This window comes from Epinephelus lanceolatus, chromosome 15 (genome assembly GCF_041903045.1).
Source record: "Epinephelus lanceolatus isolate andai-2023 chromosome 15, ASM4190304v1, whole genome shotgun sequence".
NCBI lineage: Eukaryota > Metazoa > Chordata > Actinopteri > Perciformes > Serranidae > Epinephelus > Epinephelus lanceolatus.
The window spans coordinates 33500263-33515800 of record NC_135748.1 but is presented as its reverse complement, the minus strand read 5'-3'; the positions used below and the strand labels follow the sequence as shown (position 1 = coordinate 33515800).

General features: G+C 41.0%; 1 protein-coding gene across 5 annotated transcripts; it reads right to left on the bottom strand.

Moving 5' to 3' along the window:
- Positions 1–295: 295 nt before the first annotated feature.
- On the bottom strand, positions 296–15120 carry ahi1 (Abelson helper integration site 1). Of its 5 annotated transcripts, none has more exons than XM_033643408.2 (28): positions 15044–15120; positions 14908–14950; positions 14550–14628; positions 13846–13964; positions 13099–13673; positions 12913–12995; positions 12630–12816; positions 11538–11730; positions 11359–11454; positions 11075–11260; positions 10789–10941; positions 10458–10590; positions 10130–10253; positions 9167–9396; positions 8382–8488; positions 8124–8245; positions 7178–7308; positions 6952–7092; positions 6575–6768; positions 6435–6480; positions 6230–6282; positions 3808–3925; positions 3443–3501; positions 3243–3305; positions 2992–3154; positions 2810–2895; positions 1038–1126; positions 296–853 (listed from the first exon to the last, which is right to left on the bottom strand). In XM_033643408.2, exons 3-28 carry the CDS (start codon positions 14557–14559, stop codon positions 673–675), a joined length of 3642 nt encoding a protein of 1213 aa, XP_033499299.2. In that variant the 5' UTR covers positions 14560–14628; positions 14908–14950; positions 15044–15120; the 3' UTR covers positions 296–672. The 5 variants fall into 5 exon arrangements, with proteins under 5 accessions (XP_033499299.2, XP_033499304.2, XP_033499302.2 ...); XM_033643413.2 differs by having other exon boundaries at positions 8124–8242; XM_033643411.2 differs by lacking the exon at positions 14908–14950 and having other exon boundaries at positions 15044–15111.
- Positions 15121–15538: the final 418 nt, after the last annotated feature.

Sequence of the window (15538 nt, the reverse complement as noted above, 5' to 3'; positions counted from 1 at the left end):
TTCTATTAATGATCTCCATTTGACTTGAATTCTTCAAAATAATATCAACTTGAATTAGATTTTTAACGTTTTGCAATATGCTGAGTATTGTAATAAGATATTGCGATTTATAACTTTAAGGAAAACTTTGTCAATGTCTGTTTTATGTAATAAGATCAACTTTGATCAATTTTAGTATTCTAAAAGGCTATTACTTTAATGTGTTAAACAATTATTATTTATATTATTTACAAATGTTAAATATCAAAAGTGTGACTTAACATGATTTATAGAAAGACAAACACTTGCAAAAGAATAATCTGTATTATTATATAACTGAAGAAGTGGCATATACAAAATTTGTCAATCTTTTACAGGCTAAGAAAATAAAACTACAATATTACATTTTGTTTTCTACATAATCTGTAAACATGCAACATGTGCAATAGTGAAAATATGCTTACATCAATAAATATGTAAAACTAGAATTCCTAGAATCACTCAATTCTTTAAGCATTCATTATCAAAGTTTTACATGTCATTGATCGATCTGTATTAAATACAATACAGAACATACTGACTGAATATAAAAAGACAAAGCAGTAAAAATACAACACAGCTGCAGGGTCATTAATACAAAAATGCTTTTTATATGAAACAGAATAAAGGTGAAAGCACTCGAGTTGAAAACAATCATGTGTCTGGCTCGAAGGCACCATTAGTCCGGCCCGTTGGTCTCTTTGGGAGAGGTCTGTCTGCTGACCGGCCTCTCCTCCTGGTGCTCATTGACACCGGAGCATCTGCATCTGAAAATGTGGCCTGAGACGAAGGTGCGGGGACTCCTGACTTTTTCACCTTCTTTTTCCTTCTAGCTCTGCAATAAAACCATCATTCCAATCAGTGTTCATTATTTAACTATAACACAACATGTCAGTGATAAACCTGTGTTGTCTTGCTTTTGTTTAAGAGAAGAACTACTTGGAGCCTTGTGCAGTGTTCAGTAAAACCACGACCCTGTGAATGGAGTCGTGAGGATTAAAGCTCAGCGAGCCACTCACCTGGCATCAGTCAGCTCAGGCTCGGTGTCAGAAAGGGTCGGCTCAGAAAGAAACCTAAGTTCCCCAGAAGAACTAATTGCAGCAGACACCTTGGAAAAGTTGGGAAGGAGAAAAGATAAAATGACAGGAAAAGCCACACAGAAACTGGAATACAGACCACCACCACCATGTATTCTTTTATGCACTAAAAAGAAGACATTAAAGTGATACTTCTCCCAAAATCTTCTAAAGGTTCTGTGTGTGACATTTAAAACATTACTATAGCAGTAAACTTGTATTTGCTATGTAAAGATATAGTGAAGTAATGGCATCCTTAGCAGAATGAAGTCACACATTCACTCCCTGTGTGTGCTGTACTCTGAGCTTCTCTGTTCTTTGTTGTGGAAAGCAAGTCTGGCTAGTTCATTGCTGCCACTTTGTACTGTGCTTATATGGCGGTTACCACTGCTATCTGGATGGCGGGGGTGTGGAAACATAGTGCTCACCCTCCAGTTCCTGCCTGGTTGACATTGTTACTGTTTATGGAGTTAGCAGCATTAGATGCTAGCTACCGGCTAAGCCACCTCCATTTTGAGAGTCCTGTCCAAGCTCATACGCTGTGAATTTCACACAGAGTCTTTAAAGTCTCTCTCACTCACCCACTATAGGTATATCAGTGGCTAGTTTCAACAAAATATAACCACGTAGACTGTTTCCTGTAGGAATGCACATTACTGGATTCTTTACCGATATCCAACATGCCAATACCTAACAACTCATTTGGCTGATAACCGATACCATTATCATTTTATCCACTTTTTTCTCTGCCTAATTTCAGTGATCATCAAGTCTCTTCTGTAGTAGAGTTACATCATATTATGCATGCATACTCTAATCATGATGGCCCACCAACAGATGGAGACATGAAATACAATACTTTTCAATGTATGTAATATTTTCATTGTGCAAATTGAGAAAAAGCATGTTGGCTGATCCTGATATTTTATTTTGAAGCAGATATTGGCTGATACTGATGACGTGCCCATATTATCATGCATCCCTGGTTTCCAGCTGAGCATGGAAGCCGTATTTGTCACATACTGAGCATTTACATGTTTTTATAGATGATACAATACTTTGTCATTCAAAGTTGTCAGCATCAAAATCCCTGTGCTCAGGAAGTCATCAGGAGGTACATGATTTTGGGTGACAATCATCACCACGTAAACAAAAATAACAGGATTAAAAAAGATGAAAGAAGGGTCTACAATAATGCTAAAAGTTCTGAGGCTGTACTTCGGCACAGCAGTGCTTTGACCTAAATGCCTTGAGAGACTGTGGCCAACCATTTCTTGTTAAATGTTGTCACATCTACAGTATAAAGACGGTGTCTGAAGCATAAAAGAAAGATTGAGGTGAAGTATCACTTTACCAAACAGAAAAATAGGCACCACAGACACAAGAGAAAGGAGACCTGCATATGGAGTGCAAGACATGTACACCCTCTGTTACAGCCACACCTTGTTTCACCTTTAGCCCATAACATTACAAATGAAAGAAGACATGATTCAGATCATGGACAGATGTTTTATATGTTGTTGATTGAACTGTTATTTATGGTATGTCTGTCTGTCTTTTAAATGTGAGGACTACAGATGGAAATTAGCTTCTAGCTAAATCCGGCATATTTACATGACGTCATGTATTTGTACCGATTGTTCATTAATATGCACGGTCCTTTTCAAATAAACAAATAAAGTAAAGTATGCTGCTCTATTACTCTGTCTCCTTACCCTGGTTGGTGTTGACCTCTCAACAGTCCCCTCAGACAAGGCTGCATGTGCCTCTACAGACTGAGTCACCTCTTCACTGAAATCTCCTGCAACATAAAACAACTCAGCATCTTGCATCACGTGGAAATGTTCATATGCATTGTTTATTAGGTGTCTGTCACAAGAAATTATAATTCACTTACTCTGATCTGCCACATAAGAAGCAAGGAAATATCCCTGCTGCCCGTTGGCCAGACGCCCAAACCACCAGTTGTCATTGTCTTTGTACAGCACTTGGATGACATCACCGCGGCGTATAGTCAGCTCATCAGACCGATTAGCTCTGTAGTCATAGAGCGAGACGACCTGGGGGAGAAACGCAGAGTTGGAGGGGTTAAATATGAGAGGGGGAAGGTTTCATGTGACTGAGCTCGTGGCTACAGTGGATACTTACTACTTGTTGAACAGGGGCAGAATCTGTTTCCTGGATGCCTGAAGAAATGTGGTCGGGAAGGCTCTGATGGAGAGAAAGAGATTAATGTTAATCCTGCTGCAGCAGTTTAAGTGGCCATATGATATTTGATGGACCAGGACAGTCATGTTCACATCACAAAAAGTATTAGATAAAGAAATAAACTCATAAAACAGCCTTACTGTCTGTAGCCTGAAAGATGAAGCTCCTTTTAGACGCTGACCGACTGGACTGAACCCACCTGAAATAACAAGAACAAACAAAAGCAGGCATAAATACTTCATCTTAGACTGTAACACGATCCAGTGACTTGTGTTCACTTACGGACACAAGTGAAAATCACAAGAGGCCCATCACTCTCTCTGTGCGTGGTGTACATGCTTCAGGAGACTCTAAACAACAACGCTGGAAGCCTTTGGTTTTGGTCACCACATGCTACATTTTGTGCAGCGACAATCTTGAAAAATATTTGACCTCACAATTCACAGAGCGGCAGCAAAGTCATTCATTGGTTATAACAGTGTGATTAACTGGACAAGCCACTCACGGTTTTGGGCGCTCAGAGCCGCCTGGGGGATTAGCTGCTCCGCTAGAGGACCAGAGAGCTGCAGCTTGGAGTGCGGCGACAGGAGAGACGGAGGCGGCAACGAAGCATTTAATCCCGTCTGAAAGGAAAAGGCTGGACTTGAGTGGTCTGGCAATTTATTTCATTTCAAAATAGACCTACTTTAATAACTACTTTCTATTTCATGGAGACCTGCTTGGGCCTCCTGAGGCAATTTTCCCGGTCAGTGGTTAATTTCATGTGCAGAGGTCATTTAAAGGGATAGTTCAGATTATTTGAAGTGGGGTTATATGAGGTACTTATTCATAGTCAGTGTATTACCTACAGTATATGGTGGTCGGCATGCCTCCAGTTTGGAGAGCCAGGCACAAGTACGGCGAGGGAAGCTAAGCAATGTAATGCTGTGGATGGGGGCAGCAGCAAAACATATTTTACTCGTACTCGTCCGTCGTACTCGTCGTCCTCCGCTTATCCGGGTCCGGGTCGCAGGGGCAGCAGCCTCAGCAAAGAAGCCCAGACAGTCCTCTCCCCAGCCACTTCCGTCAGCTCTTCCGTGGGAACTCCGAGGCGTTCCCAGGCCAGCCGGGTGATGTAGTCCCTCCAGCGTGTTCTGGGGCGGCCTCGAGGTCTCCTCCCGGTTGGACACGCCTGAAACACCTCCCAAGGGAGGCGTCCGGAAGGCATCCTTACCAGATGCCCGAACATATTTTACCTACCTAAAAAAATCAATTTCAGTTGAAGTGTACACTATATTAAGAATATTTTCACTGCTTTACCTTGCCATCGGACAGTGACTTCCAAGGGGAACTGTAGCCGTTATATTCATCTGTGCTCTCTTCAAAGCCAACAGATTCCTCTGACAAAAACAGTGATTTTACCTCACTGAACACAGGAGCTGCTGGTCTGCCGCTGCCTAAATCACTTAGTTTGTTTGTGTTATTGTGTGACTTAGATGTTGTAAAGGATTAGTTCAGATTCACCAAAGTCACACAATTACACAAACTAACCAGTAGAGGCAGTGGCAGACCAGCAACTCCCACCTTCTACAAGGTAAAATTACTGTTTTTGTCAATGGAGTCTGGTGGCTTTGAAGAAAGCACAGATAACAGCTACAGTTCCTCATCAGATACTGCTGATAGTAAGGTAAAGCAGTGAAAATATTCTACATACAGCATACACTTAAACTGCTACATTTTTGCTGCTTCCTCCAGTGTAGTGACCGAAAGAATGAGATCGCAGATACAAACAGCCAAAATGAGTATCCTCTGTGGGGTGGCTGGGCTCAGCCTTAGAGATAGGGTAAGGAGCTCAAACATCCAGAGGGAGCTTGAAGTAGAGCTACTGCTCCTTCGCTTCAAAAGGGGTCAGTTGAGGTGGTTCAGACATCTGATCAGGATCCTCCTGGGCACCTCCTGTTAGAGGTGTTCCAGGCACGTCCCACTGGTAGGAGGCCCCGGGGCAGACCCAGAACACGCTGGAGGGATTACATATCTCATCTGGCCTGGGAATGCCTCGGGGTCCCCCAGGAGGAGCTGGAAAGCATTGCTGGGGAGAGGGACGTCTGGGGTGCTTTGCTTGGCCTGCTGGCCCTGCAAACTGGCCCCGAATGAGCAGATGAAAATGGATGAATGGATAGATGCTTCCTCCAGCCACGGAAGTACATTGCGTAGCTTCTGTGGTTGTACTCTTGCCTGCTTATGCAAAGTGGGTGCATGCCAATGTCCTACTGTACATAATAAATTAACTATGGATAAGAACCTCATACAGCCCCATAAAAGTGTGCGGCAGTGTATTTTTCTGCAGCCCTCTGTCTCGAGTTTCTTGTTTTCTGTGTTCAGGATATTTATGGGTGTGTAACGCCACAACACTCAGGTGAGGTCGGGGCTTTATAAAAAGGTTACTCCTAGGTGCCAGACCATAAGCAACAGACACAGTGCCACAAAAACGCAATATAGCGAGGCAAAATGCCAAACAAGAGCAGATCTGGGGTTGGCTTTTACTTTCACTGCTGGATGCAAACAGGTTGGTAACAGTAACCGACAATCCTGCAGAGTATACCTTTAAAGTCAAGAAATAAAATTAACCAAATACATAATGGCAGCCAGCAGGATTATCTGGATAACAAACAACCCAGAGGAAATGCAATACACTACTGAAAAGCTGTGCTAATCAAGATGTGAGTTTATCATAAACATACACACTCTATGACTTTATAGACTTATTTCTGTAGGGTATCTCCTTTCCCAGCACTTGAGAGGAAACCCAAGAACAAGCATGTTTAGACAGAGGTTCCAGAGAACAACATCAAGGTTGGCATAAAGGGCTCGACCGGTTACATCAACATAAATGAGCTCAACAAAGACCAAGTATACAAGGGTGTGTTTACAAAGGATCAAAAACTCACTGTGACAGAGTCAGTTGTGAAACTCCTCCCTGAGTGAGTAATGCTCATTTTGTCTGCAAACCAAACACACAAGAGCAGAATATTTTATATGTAAAGAAAAGGACAGCAGCACTGTTGCATAACAGGTTAATCGAGATGTAACTCAGCACAACACATTCATCATATAAAACTTTTCAACAGTTAAAATGTAAAACACATACAGCACCTTGCTCATACATGTATCCAGAAGCTGAAGATCTCTGATGTGGATCCTAAAAATGATTTGAAAAAGTGAGTTTTATTGCACATATAATTTCTGTGTTTCTGAATATACCTATTTCAAAGTAATGGAGGATGAGCATTTACAAGCACTGAATCCAGTTGCTCCTTAACACACTGCATTTTCAATGCAAGTCTTGTTGCTTGGGCAAACTGATCAATGGTTGCAGCGGCAGATGTGTCCTGCAGTGCTGGGGTGTCAGGTGTGTTTCTGATGGTTTTGGTGTCTGTAGAAGATAATCTGCTCGCAGCTTTTATGGTGTGCGCCTCCAGCTGGGAAACTGTGTGATATAGCAGGACATAGTCTCAGTTTAGTATGTATTTCAGTGCTTGAATGTATCAACTGACTCAGATGGCTCAGCTGACTTTAATAACATTCAGATGTGAAAACAAAGTGAGCACAGTTGAGAGATTCTGGGGCTGCATCCACAGAAAAAAGGTACTTGACAGGTGTTTTCACAAACCTTTGCGATCGTACAGGTATACATGGACAGGCTGGGACTGACCGAAGGCACTGAAAGCAACCATGTTTTCGTGAGGGTGGAACGCCACGCCATGGAGAGCAGTGGAATAACAAAGCTCAGAGTAGACGGCAACTTGGTCACCTGAGGAGACAGAACGGCTGTCAGCTGGAGCCCCTGTGTACAATACTGTCAAAACTGTTGAGGAAAAAAAATGCATGATTCTTACCTGTGTCTGTATTCCACACATAAGCCATCCCATCCTCACTACCAGAGAAGATGAAGTTCCCGCATGGCGTGAAAGTGCTGTAGATCCTCTCTCTGTAGTTTGTGGCTCCGGTGTACTTCTTTATAGCCAGTCTGAAAGACGCAGATACATTGTTGAAAAGATATAAATGATATCTTAAAGAAACAGGTCCCTCTAAAATCCAAAATACATTTCTCTTACCAGTAACACTATTTATTAATCTAGACTGTTTTGGTGTGAGCCTGTAATTCATGAGTAGATGCACACTTCCTTCTGAACAATGACACAGCTAGTGGATGTAATTCATTAGAAGGAAAAAAGTTCCTACATGAAACTGCTCACAAGAAGGTCTGTGGATTTCTGGAAAGAGACATTGCTGTGGAGTTTTTAAAGTATTTTTTGACGCTTTGAGCACCACAAGCCGAGTGTCATCTAGTGAAAACTATCTAAACTGATAAATAACTCTACAGGTAAGAAGAAAAATGTGTATTTTCTTTTTGGGTGAACTGTTACTTCATATAAGACAGCTAATTTTGTCTGTATTAGAGTTATGAATAGTGACATTATTTGTTTTAACAGCTCAAAAAATGTTTTCATGTGTTCCATGTAACCCAGAAATTATGTGTAACTGAGATACAGCGATAACTCAGGCTACAAAATCTAATTTTAACAGCCACTCTGTGCTGTCAACTTCATGAAAGTGAAGTGAAGTGAAGTGAAATGAGTCGCTAATACTGGTGCATTACAAGAGCAAATACATTAAGTTAATGGCATTACTCAGTGTGAGTTATCATCTACTCACAGAGGCTAAGGTCTGCCCCCTCTCTCCAGTCATAAAAACCACAAAACCAGTAGAGACACTTAAAAGCAGAACACAGGTCACTGTTTCCTGTAATTACAAGTGGTAGTGTTTAAATTTTATCTTTACATTCTCAAGTCCATCATTCTCAGGACGCTGTCTTTGGCATGGATGAGCAGGCACCGCCCGTTCGGATGGAGCTGCAGCATGTTGACAGGGATGCCGCCGAGGTCAATCTCATCAATTTTCTGCTAAGAAAAAACGTGCAGTTTCATATTTCTTTAAATTTTTGTTTCTACTACACAAGCAGACCACCATCTGACAGATCTTAAGTATACTGTATGATATGTACATGTAGTTCAAACGTCAGAATATCATCTCATGCACCTTCTCTATACACCAGCGATGACACGGCTGATGCCGCCTGCTGTCGGTTACTGTAGTTTTCCACACAAGGATGAGGCCTGTATTGTCTGCAGAGAACATTCTCCTTCCTAATTACAACAAATACAATAAAAAAGATGTCAGCTATAAGAGTGCACAAGTACAATAACCTGCATTCACATGACAAAAGAAGCCAAGCTTCGTTTTTCTTAAACAGAGCACCACAAATACTAAATTAAGTATCCCTCAAAAATGTACTGAAATGCACACATGCATGCCCACATACACACTGAAACTTTCTGGTGGTTTCAAGAGGGGTCTCTGTGTTAGGGTGAAGGCAGCAGCAGCTTATGATAAAAGAGAAAAGCTTTGGTATAAACAAAATATTTTTTCTTTTAAATGAGCTTGAATGAGTATAGGGGATCTCTTAAGTCCTCTGAGGTGGTCAGAGAGCAGCTTCCCCATTCTTTGAATTCATCTTAAAAAAAATACTGAAGCCAGGACATGATGTAAAATAAACCTGTGTGAAGCTTTATATCATTTAGAATTTCTTATGTGTACATTCAGTGGATTCCCTCTAGTTTATTACTGTCATCAAAGCTCTGTTGTATGTGACACTTTTTTATTAACACAGTAACATTCACTTGGGGTGAGTAATTCATTCTTATCTCGTACAGGGTAGTAGTTGGCACTGGGCCTATCTCAGCATACACTGGGTGAGAGGTACACAACATGGACAGGTTGCCAGTTTATGATAGGAGTTTAGGTACACTATGAACACACAATACCTTCAGAGTCAAAACAAATTGAGTTGATGAAACTGTTGTGACCCTCGAGCTCCTGCAGCAGCTGGCCATTCACTTCATCCACATCGACCCTCCACACTCGTAGCAGAGAGTCGTAGCCCCCGCTCACCACCAGGTTCTGGGCCGTGGGGTGGTACTGAGCACAGTACACAAAGGAGGGATGAGGGAGCACCTTCTGGGCCGACTGCTGAAGCCTCTCCACGTTCCACTCTCTGAGGGACGAGAGCAAGAAAATACGAATAATGATGACAATCTTTAAATGATACTCTTCAGACAATCACCAGTACAGCCCAAAACATGCTGTGTCACTGGGAACATAAAGACACTTGCTACGAGGAGTACTTACTCCCCCTAGAGGCGCTTTGAAAAACAACTATTACAGCAACTGAGTCACCAGCAGCAACACCTCACTGTAACACGAATGCTGTCTCAATTTGGATACTTCTGTTCATACATTTCCTTTTAAATACACTGTGTACACTATGTGCTTACTTGTGTAATGCATTCATTTTGACAAGGTAGTGTCTCATATCGAACATGGCTGTTGTGCACTTACCGGAAATGGCAATCCCAACATTTGAGTATTTGAACATGACTGTCACCTGCCAAAGTATCTGCCAGCTTGTTCACTGGCGCAACTGCAACCGCTGCAGTGTCCTCAACCGCCATTTTCACAAGTTTAGTGGTCACTCCCCTCCCCCCACACAGCCAACATAGCAACCTTTGAGGGTAAGGAGTGTCCAGCCTTTCACACGTAACTTTTTGACCCCTATGAGTACAAAACCTGGGTACTTACAGTGCACTGCCTTTGCCCTACTTGTCAGTATGAACCCACTTATGCACACAAAAAGCAAGTGTAACAACAGAAGACTGTGAACTGAGACACAACACAACATTTCTGATCAGTTTGATCTATTTTTTTTAATCCAACAAACAGAAATTTACCTGACAGTTCCATCAGAGGAGGCAGACAGAAGGCTCCGATCGTCTCTGGACCAGCAGAGATCATAGACTATTTTGAGATGGCCGATGAATTCAGCCAACACCTTGCCAGAAGGAATCTCATACACTGTAACAGTAAATGAGTGAGTTATATGTATATATTTTTAACATTTTTCTTTTCATGCTAGGAAGTTGTAGAATCTTGCTATAATCTCGAGAGCTGTTCATGACTACTGTGAATAAACAGTGAGTTAATTAGCCGGAGATTTCTGCTGAGGTGTGAAGAGAAGCATCAGCAGGAGGAGTTTTACACAGACGAGGTGTTGCTTACCTATCACAGGGAAAGCATCTCTGTCAGCACAAGCTGTAGCCAGTATTGTCCCAGCGTGAGAGAAGAGAACTGCGAAGCAGCCCATCTTACCACCACGGAAAACCTGCATGGACTTGTTAGGTATCCTGCAGACCTTGAGAGTAAACATGAAACATGTGAGTGATGTTTTTGTTATCCATTCTGCGCTGATGCTGTGAACACTATCACCTCCATACATCATGATGCATTATATTTAAACAATACACAGGACTGTTTTAATTCTTATTTTGAAATAATAAAGATATTATTTTGACATCTGTTCTATCAAATAATAATTCCTAATTCCACCAACCTGGCCAGGCAGCCTGCTCCATCTCAAGGGTGGTGGCTTGCTGTCTAGAGGCTGCATCAGGCTTCTCTTGTTGACCTCATTCTGCAGTTCGCTGTAGGAGGTGCTGCCCCTCTCCTCCTGCAGGGCCATCATGGACCGAATACAGGGGTCCACCTGCAGAACAAAAACCAAACATCTACAGTATCACTAATATGAAAACCATTTGCATATCTGCATACCTGTAGTTGAATCATAAGACAGAAGTATTCATTACAAAGATGTAATAGAAAAGCAGCATCTAACTTACATGCTCTGGAAGTTTAATGCCTTTCACTGTAACATAAAGGGTGGATGCGTATTTGTTTCGGGGGTACTTCCTCCACCACTCAACCACCTCTATTGTTTTAGGTTGTCTCTTTGCCCGAGGGGGAGGGCAGAAGAGCTGAAGTCGAAGTTTACTGTCGATATTCAGCACGCTGTTTGTACCAACGAGCTAAAGGATACAGAGAAAAATTGGGAGATATGTTTAAAAAACAAACAAACAACAATTCAAAACAAATTCAGACTGGTCTTTTCTTTCTAACTTTCTACCTTAAGGAATGCCCATGCAATCTTTCTGAATCCTCGCTCATGCTTGTCAACATCAACGTTGGCTCTTGCTTCTTCCATGGTTATGAAGTCCAGGATCTTTACAAAACATTTAGATAAAAATCAGTTATTGACAGCTACACTGAAATTGGCCAAACATGATTAAATGTAGTGTCTCTTACTTCAAAAAGGAGTACAACTCTGGGGCTGTCATCATTTTGTTCAACAAAGTAACCAAAGCGTTCATTGAAGATGATCTGTTCTCGCCACTCAGGGATGATTGATTTGTTCTTCTTGAAGTCAAAAGGTTGAGTCATGATGGGGATAATGTGGTCAACATTCTCTTGCTCATAAAATGAGGAGACGGGTCGACGACTATAAAAAACAAGACAAAGGACAACAATGTTTCACCAGTACATACAAATACTGAAATTGAAGCAATACACTTTGGGTGTCTGCAGTAAACAGAGTGTCAGACACTTAAACGTGAGGTTGTTGAAGTACTTTTCAAGGTGAATTTTAACCAAATTTGATAACGATTTTTGGCTGAAACATCTTTATCTTATTCATGCACTGCAGAAAATTATAAAGGTAGCATATATGTTGTCCTGTGCAGGGGTAGGATTTATGTAGGAATACAGTTATTAAAGTTAGTATGATTAATCTACATTTTGCAACAGGCAAGTTTAAGATAAAAAGTCAGTATGAGGTTCAGTGTTAAGTTTAAAGATTTGTAAAATCAAATGTGAACTTTCATGTTCCATCCATCCATCTGTGCATCCACTTTCAACCGCATATTTGAAGCCAGGTCTCAGGGGCAGCAGGCCAAGCAAAGCACCCCAGACGTCCCTCTCCTCAGCAATGCTTTCCAGCTCCTCCTGAGGGACCCCGAGGTGTTCCCAAGCCAGACAAGATAGTAATCCCTCTAGCATGTTCTGGGTCTGCCCCGGGGCCTCCTCCCAGTGGGACATACCCCGAAACACCTCCAATGGGAGGCGCCCAGGAGGCATCCTAATCAGATGCCCGAACCACCTCAACTGACCCCTTTGACGCGAAGGAGCATATTTAAAAGCTTAACTCATTTTGCCAAATAGAAATTAAAGGATGAGTGAATGAAATTAGATAAAAATGTTTGTGGCATTAAGACCTCATGACTTTAAATTTTAGACTACAACTACATAATGACCTTTATGCCTAATATTCATGAAATGGAATTTAAGACAATTTAACACAGAACTGTGGTAATATGTGTGTCTGAGAGTGTCCATTCTCACCAGTCTTCTTTCTTCACATACTGTCCAGTGTTTTCATCGATAACATGTATCTTCACCATGGGATGAGAGATCAGCAGGTCTGTTTTGAGGCGATCTGTCCTGTGGATGTACACTCCCAGTACAAGGCTGTCATCAAATGTTGGCTTCTGTGGTACTTCTGCCTCTGTATCACTCTCTTCTTTGACAACTGAAAAATGAGAAATTAAAAACATGAAATCCATCAATGTTGTACAGACTTTGTATTGGAACTTTGTAAATTATTTCCTGACAACAGTGAAGTTACCATGTTTTTTCTTCTTCTTTTTCTTCTTTCCCTTAGATTCTGCTTCATTGTCCACATCAGCATCCTGGTCGGCATCTTCATCCCTAGTGAGCCGAAAAGTTTTAAGCCTAATTATTAAATGTAAAAAAACAACAAAAAACAACAACAACAACAATAAATCAATATCATACTAGTAGATATACACACCGTACTTCTGACTGTGTGATTACAGATTTCAGCTTTTTCTTCTTCTTCTTTCCAACGTCATTATTTAGGGGAACGGTTTGGGAGACAACACTATCATCTGCACTCTTGGTGCTTTTCTTCTTTGAAGTCCTCTCCTCCTCCTGTGCTATCTGCTGCTGGTATTCATGCAGCAGCTTGTCCTCTGCATCCTCCACCTGACTCTCTGCCTTGGCCTCTGTATCTCCTTTGCTTTTCCCCCTCTTACTTTTTCGTTTTGGTTCTTTTCCACCACCTACGTCATCTGGCTCCAAAGCAATCTCAGACTTGGAAGCATCTGTATCATTCTGGATGTAACTAGTGTCCTCAGGTGGGAGGGAGGGAAGCTCCCTTTTACTTTTCTTCTTGCCTTTAGGTGTTGGAGCCTCCTCTTGGTTTTTACTGTTGTTGATGTTAATCTTTTCTGCCGTTTCCTTCTCCCTTCGTTTATTTTTTGTGTAGCGAGGGCTGCCCTGTTCAGGGTCATACGTGTTCTGGAGGATGGTCTCATCTTCTTCTGTGTCCTTCTCAAGGTTCAAATTCTTTTTTAGATTTTGAAGCTAAATAAAACAGGGAGAAGGGAGAGCAGGGAAATGTCAATATATATTAACGTTAATCTTTTTTTCTTCAATAAGATGTTGAACATTTCAACTGGTCTGCATTACTTTGCAGGGTATTTTGGGGGAAGGAGATTAAGTAAACAAACCAGATGTATTTATTTTTAACACATACCACAATGGTCTCCTGAGCTTCAGTGTTTTTCTTCTTTGACTTTTTCTTCTGTGAATCAGAGTATTTCTTGAAGACTTCATTGAATCTTTCCCGGGTCCTTGCCCGAACTTCACTTTCACCTGTAAAAAGGTTACACCATCATTATCGTGGGCTGAGAATGCATGACTTTTAAAACAATTCTTAAAACATGGCTCGAGACAAACCAATCATGTGAGCGCTGATCTAAATTTTATTTTCCAAGACAAGATAAGTTAATACTATGTTATTAAAGCAGTGTGTGTTGCTGTGGTAAAGAGTAAATTTACTACTACTACTTACTGCTGTACTTCAGTTCAGTTTTGAGGCACTTTTGCGTAAGTAAGTATTTCACTTCTACTCGATCAGATTTCCAATTTCAAAAATAGTGTGTTTTTACATTAAACTAGCCAACAGTGTGATTAACTACTTTAAATTCAACTACAGCATTAAAATGATTACCTGCTTACACTTTAGTGCATCATCTACTAATATGATATATAGGACTGTGAAATAAGGTATTCTGCATTATAAGAATTTTTACTTTTGATACTATAAGTTTACTTCTGTACAAACTTTTCTGCAGGATATGGCATTGGTACACTGTGGTATTAAGTTACTTTTATTTAATTGATGGATAAGAGTATATCCTCTACTGCTTTTGTGTTGAGGGGAAAGCAGGGACTCACCTGCTGGCATCCTCAGGCACCGTTATGTCTCTCATTCTGAATACAGAAGGGCAGTAATCCAGGGAGGAAGGCTCTCATCCTGTATATTCAAAACAGGGATAACGTTAACCTTAACGTTAAACGTTAACCACACAAAATCTCTGCTGGATCATCCTACGCTGGTTTTTAACGAACACGATTAGTTTAGCAATTAGAATAAAAAAAATAGGGACAAACCCAAATTGTGTTTTCTGTGGTATCTGCTCACACGAGGCTAAAAACAACCGTAGGAAAAGCAACATTTCGAGACGCTAACAGTTAGCCGCTAAGTAACGTTAGCTTGCTAAGTGCTAACGTTAGCTAGGCATTATTGACTTGCCTTGTTTTTTCCACTCCGATTTAGCTCTTAAAACAGTCTGAGCCTAAAACAAACAAACAACAACAAAACAAAGTCCACATGAATACATTTTAAAAAGCTGGACAGGAGTAAGCTACAGATAACTGCGTGTATCTACCCTGCAGTGATTCTACTGTCCTCCAACTTCACCAGCGACGCTGCGAAGGTTTCCAAGTCAACCACAACAGGGCTGAGCGGGAGGGCGGAGCGTGGCGACCATGTTCATGACGTAGGGGAAACAACAACGAATTCACCAATGATATTTCAGGATATTTACATTACGTAACAACAGTCTCTCAAGCGTAACCATGGAAATAACATAAAATATCATTAACTACCTTTCCACCGTGTGAATTGTGAATAACTATAATAATAATAATAATAATGATAATAATAACAATAATGCATTTTATTTTTTTTTACAATTAGAACACAAAAACTCTCCTAAGAGAGACAAAACAAAATATATTTAATATATTTATGTGGGGGCAGATTGCTGGTTTCTGTGTTGTGAAGTCGCACGTGTTGCTATTTTTTTTTACTGTTATTTATGTATTTGTTGTGTTTTTGTACATGTTGTCTGTTTTTATTTAGTGAATATGGATAAGTCTTT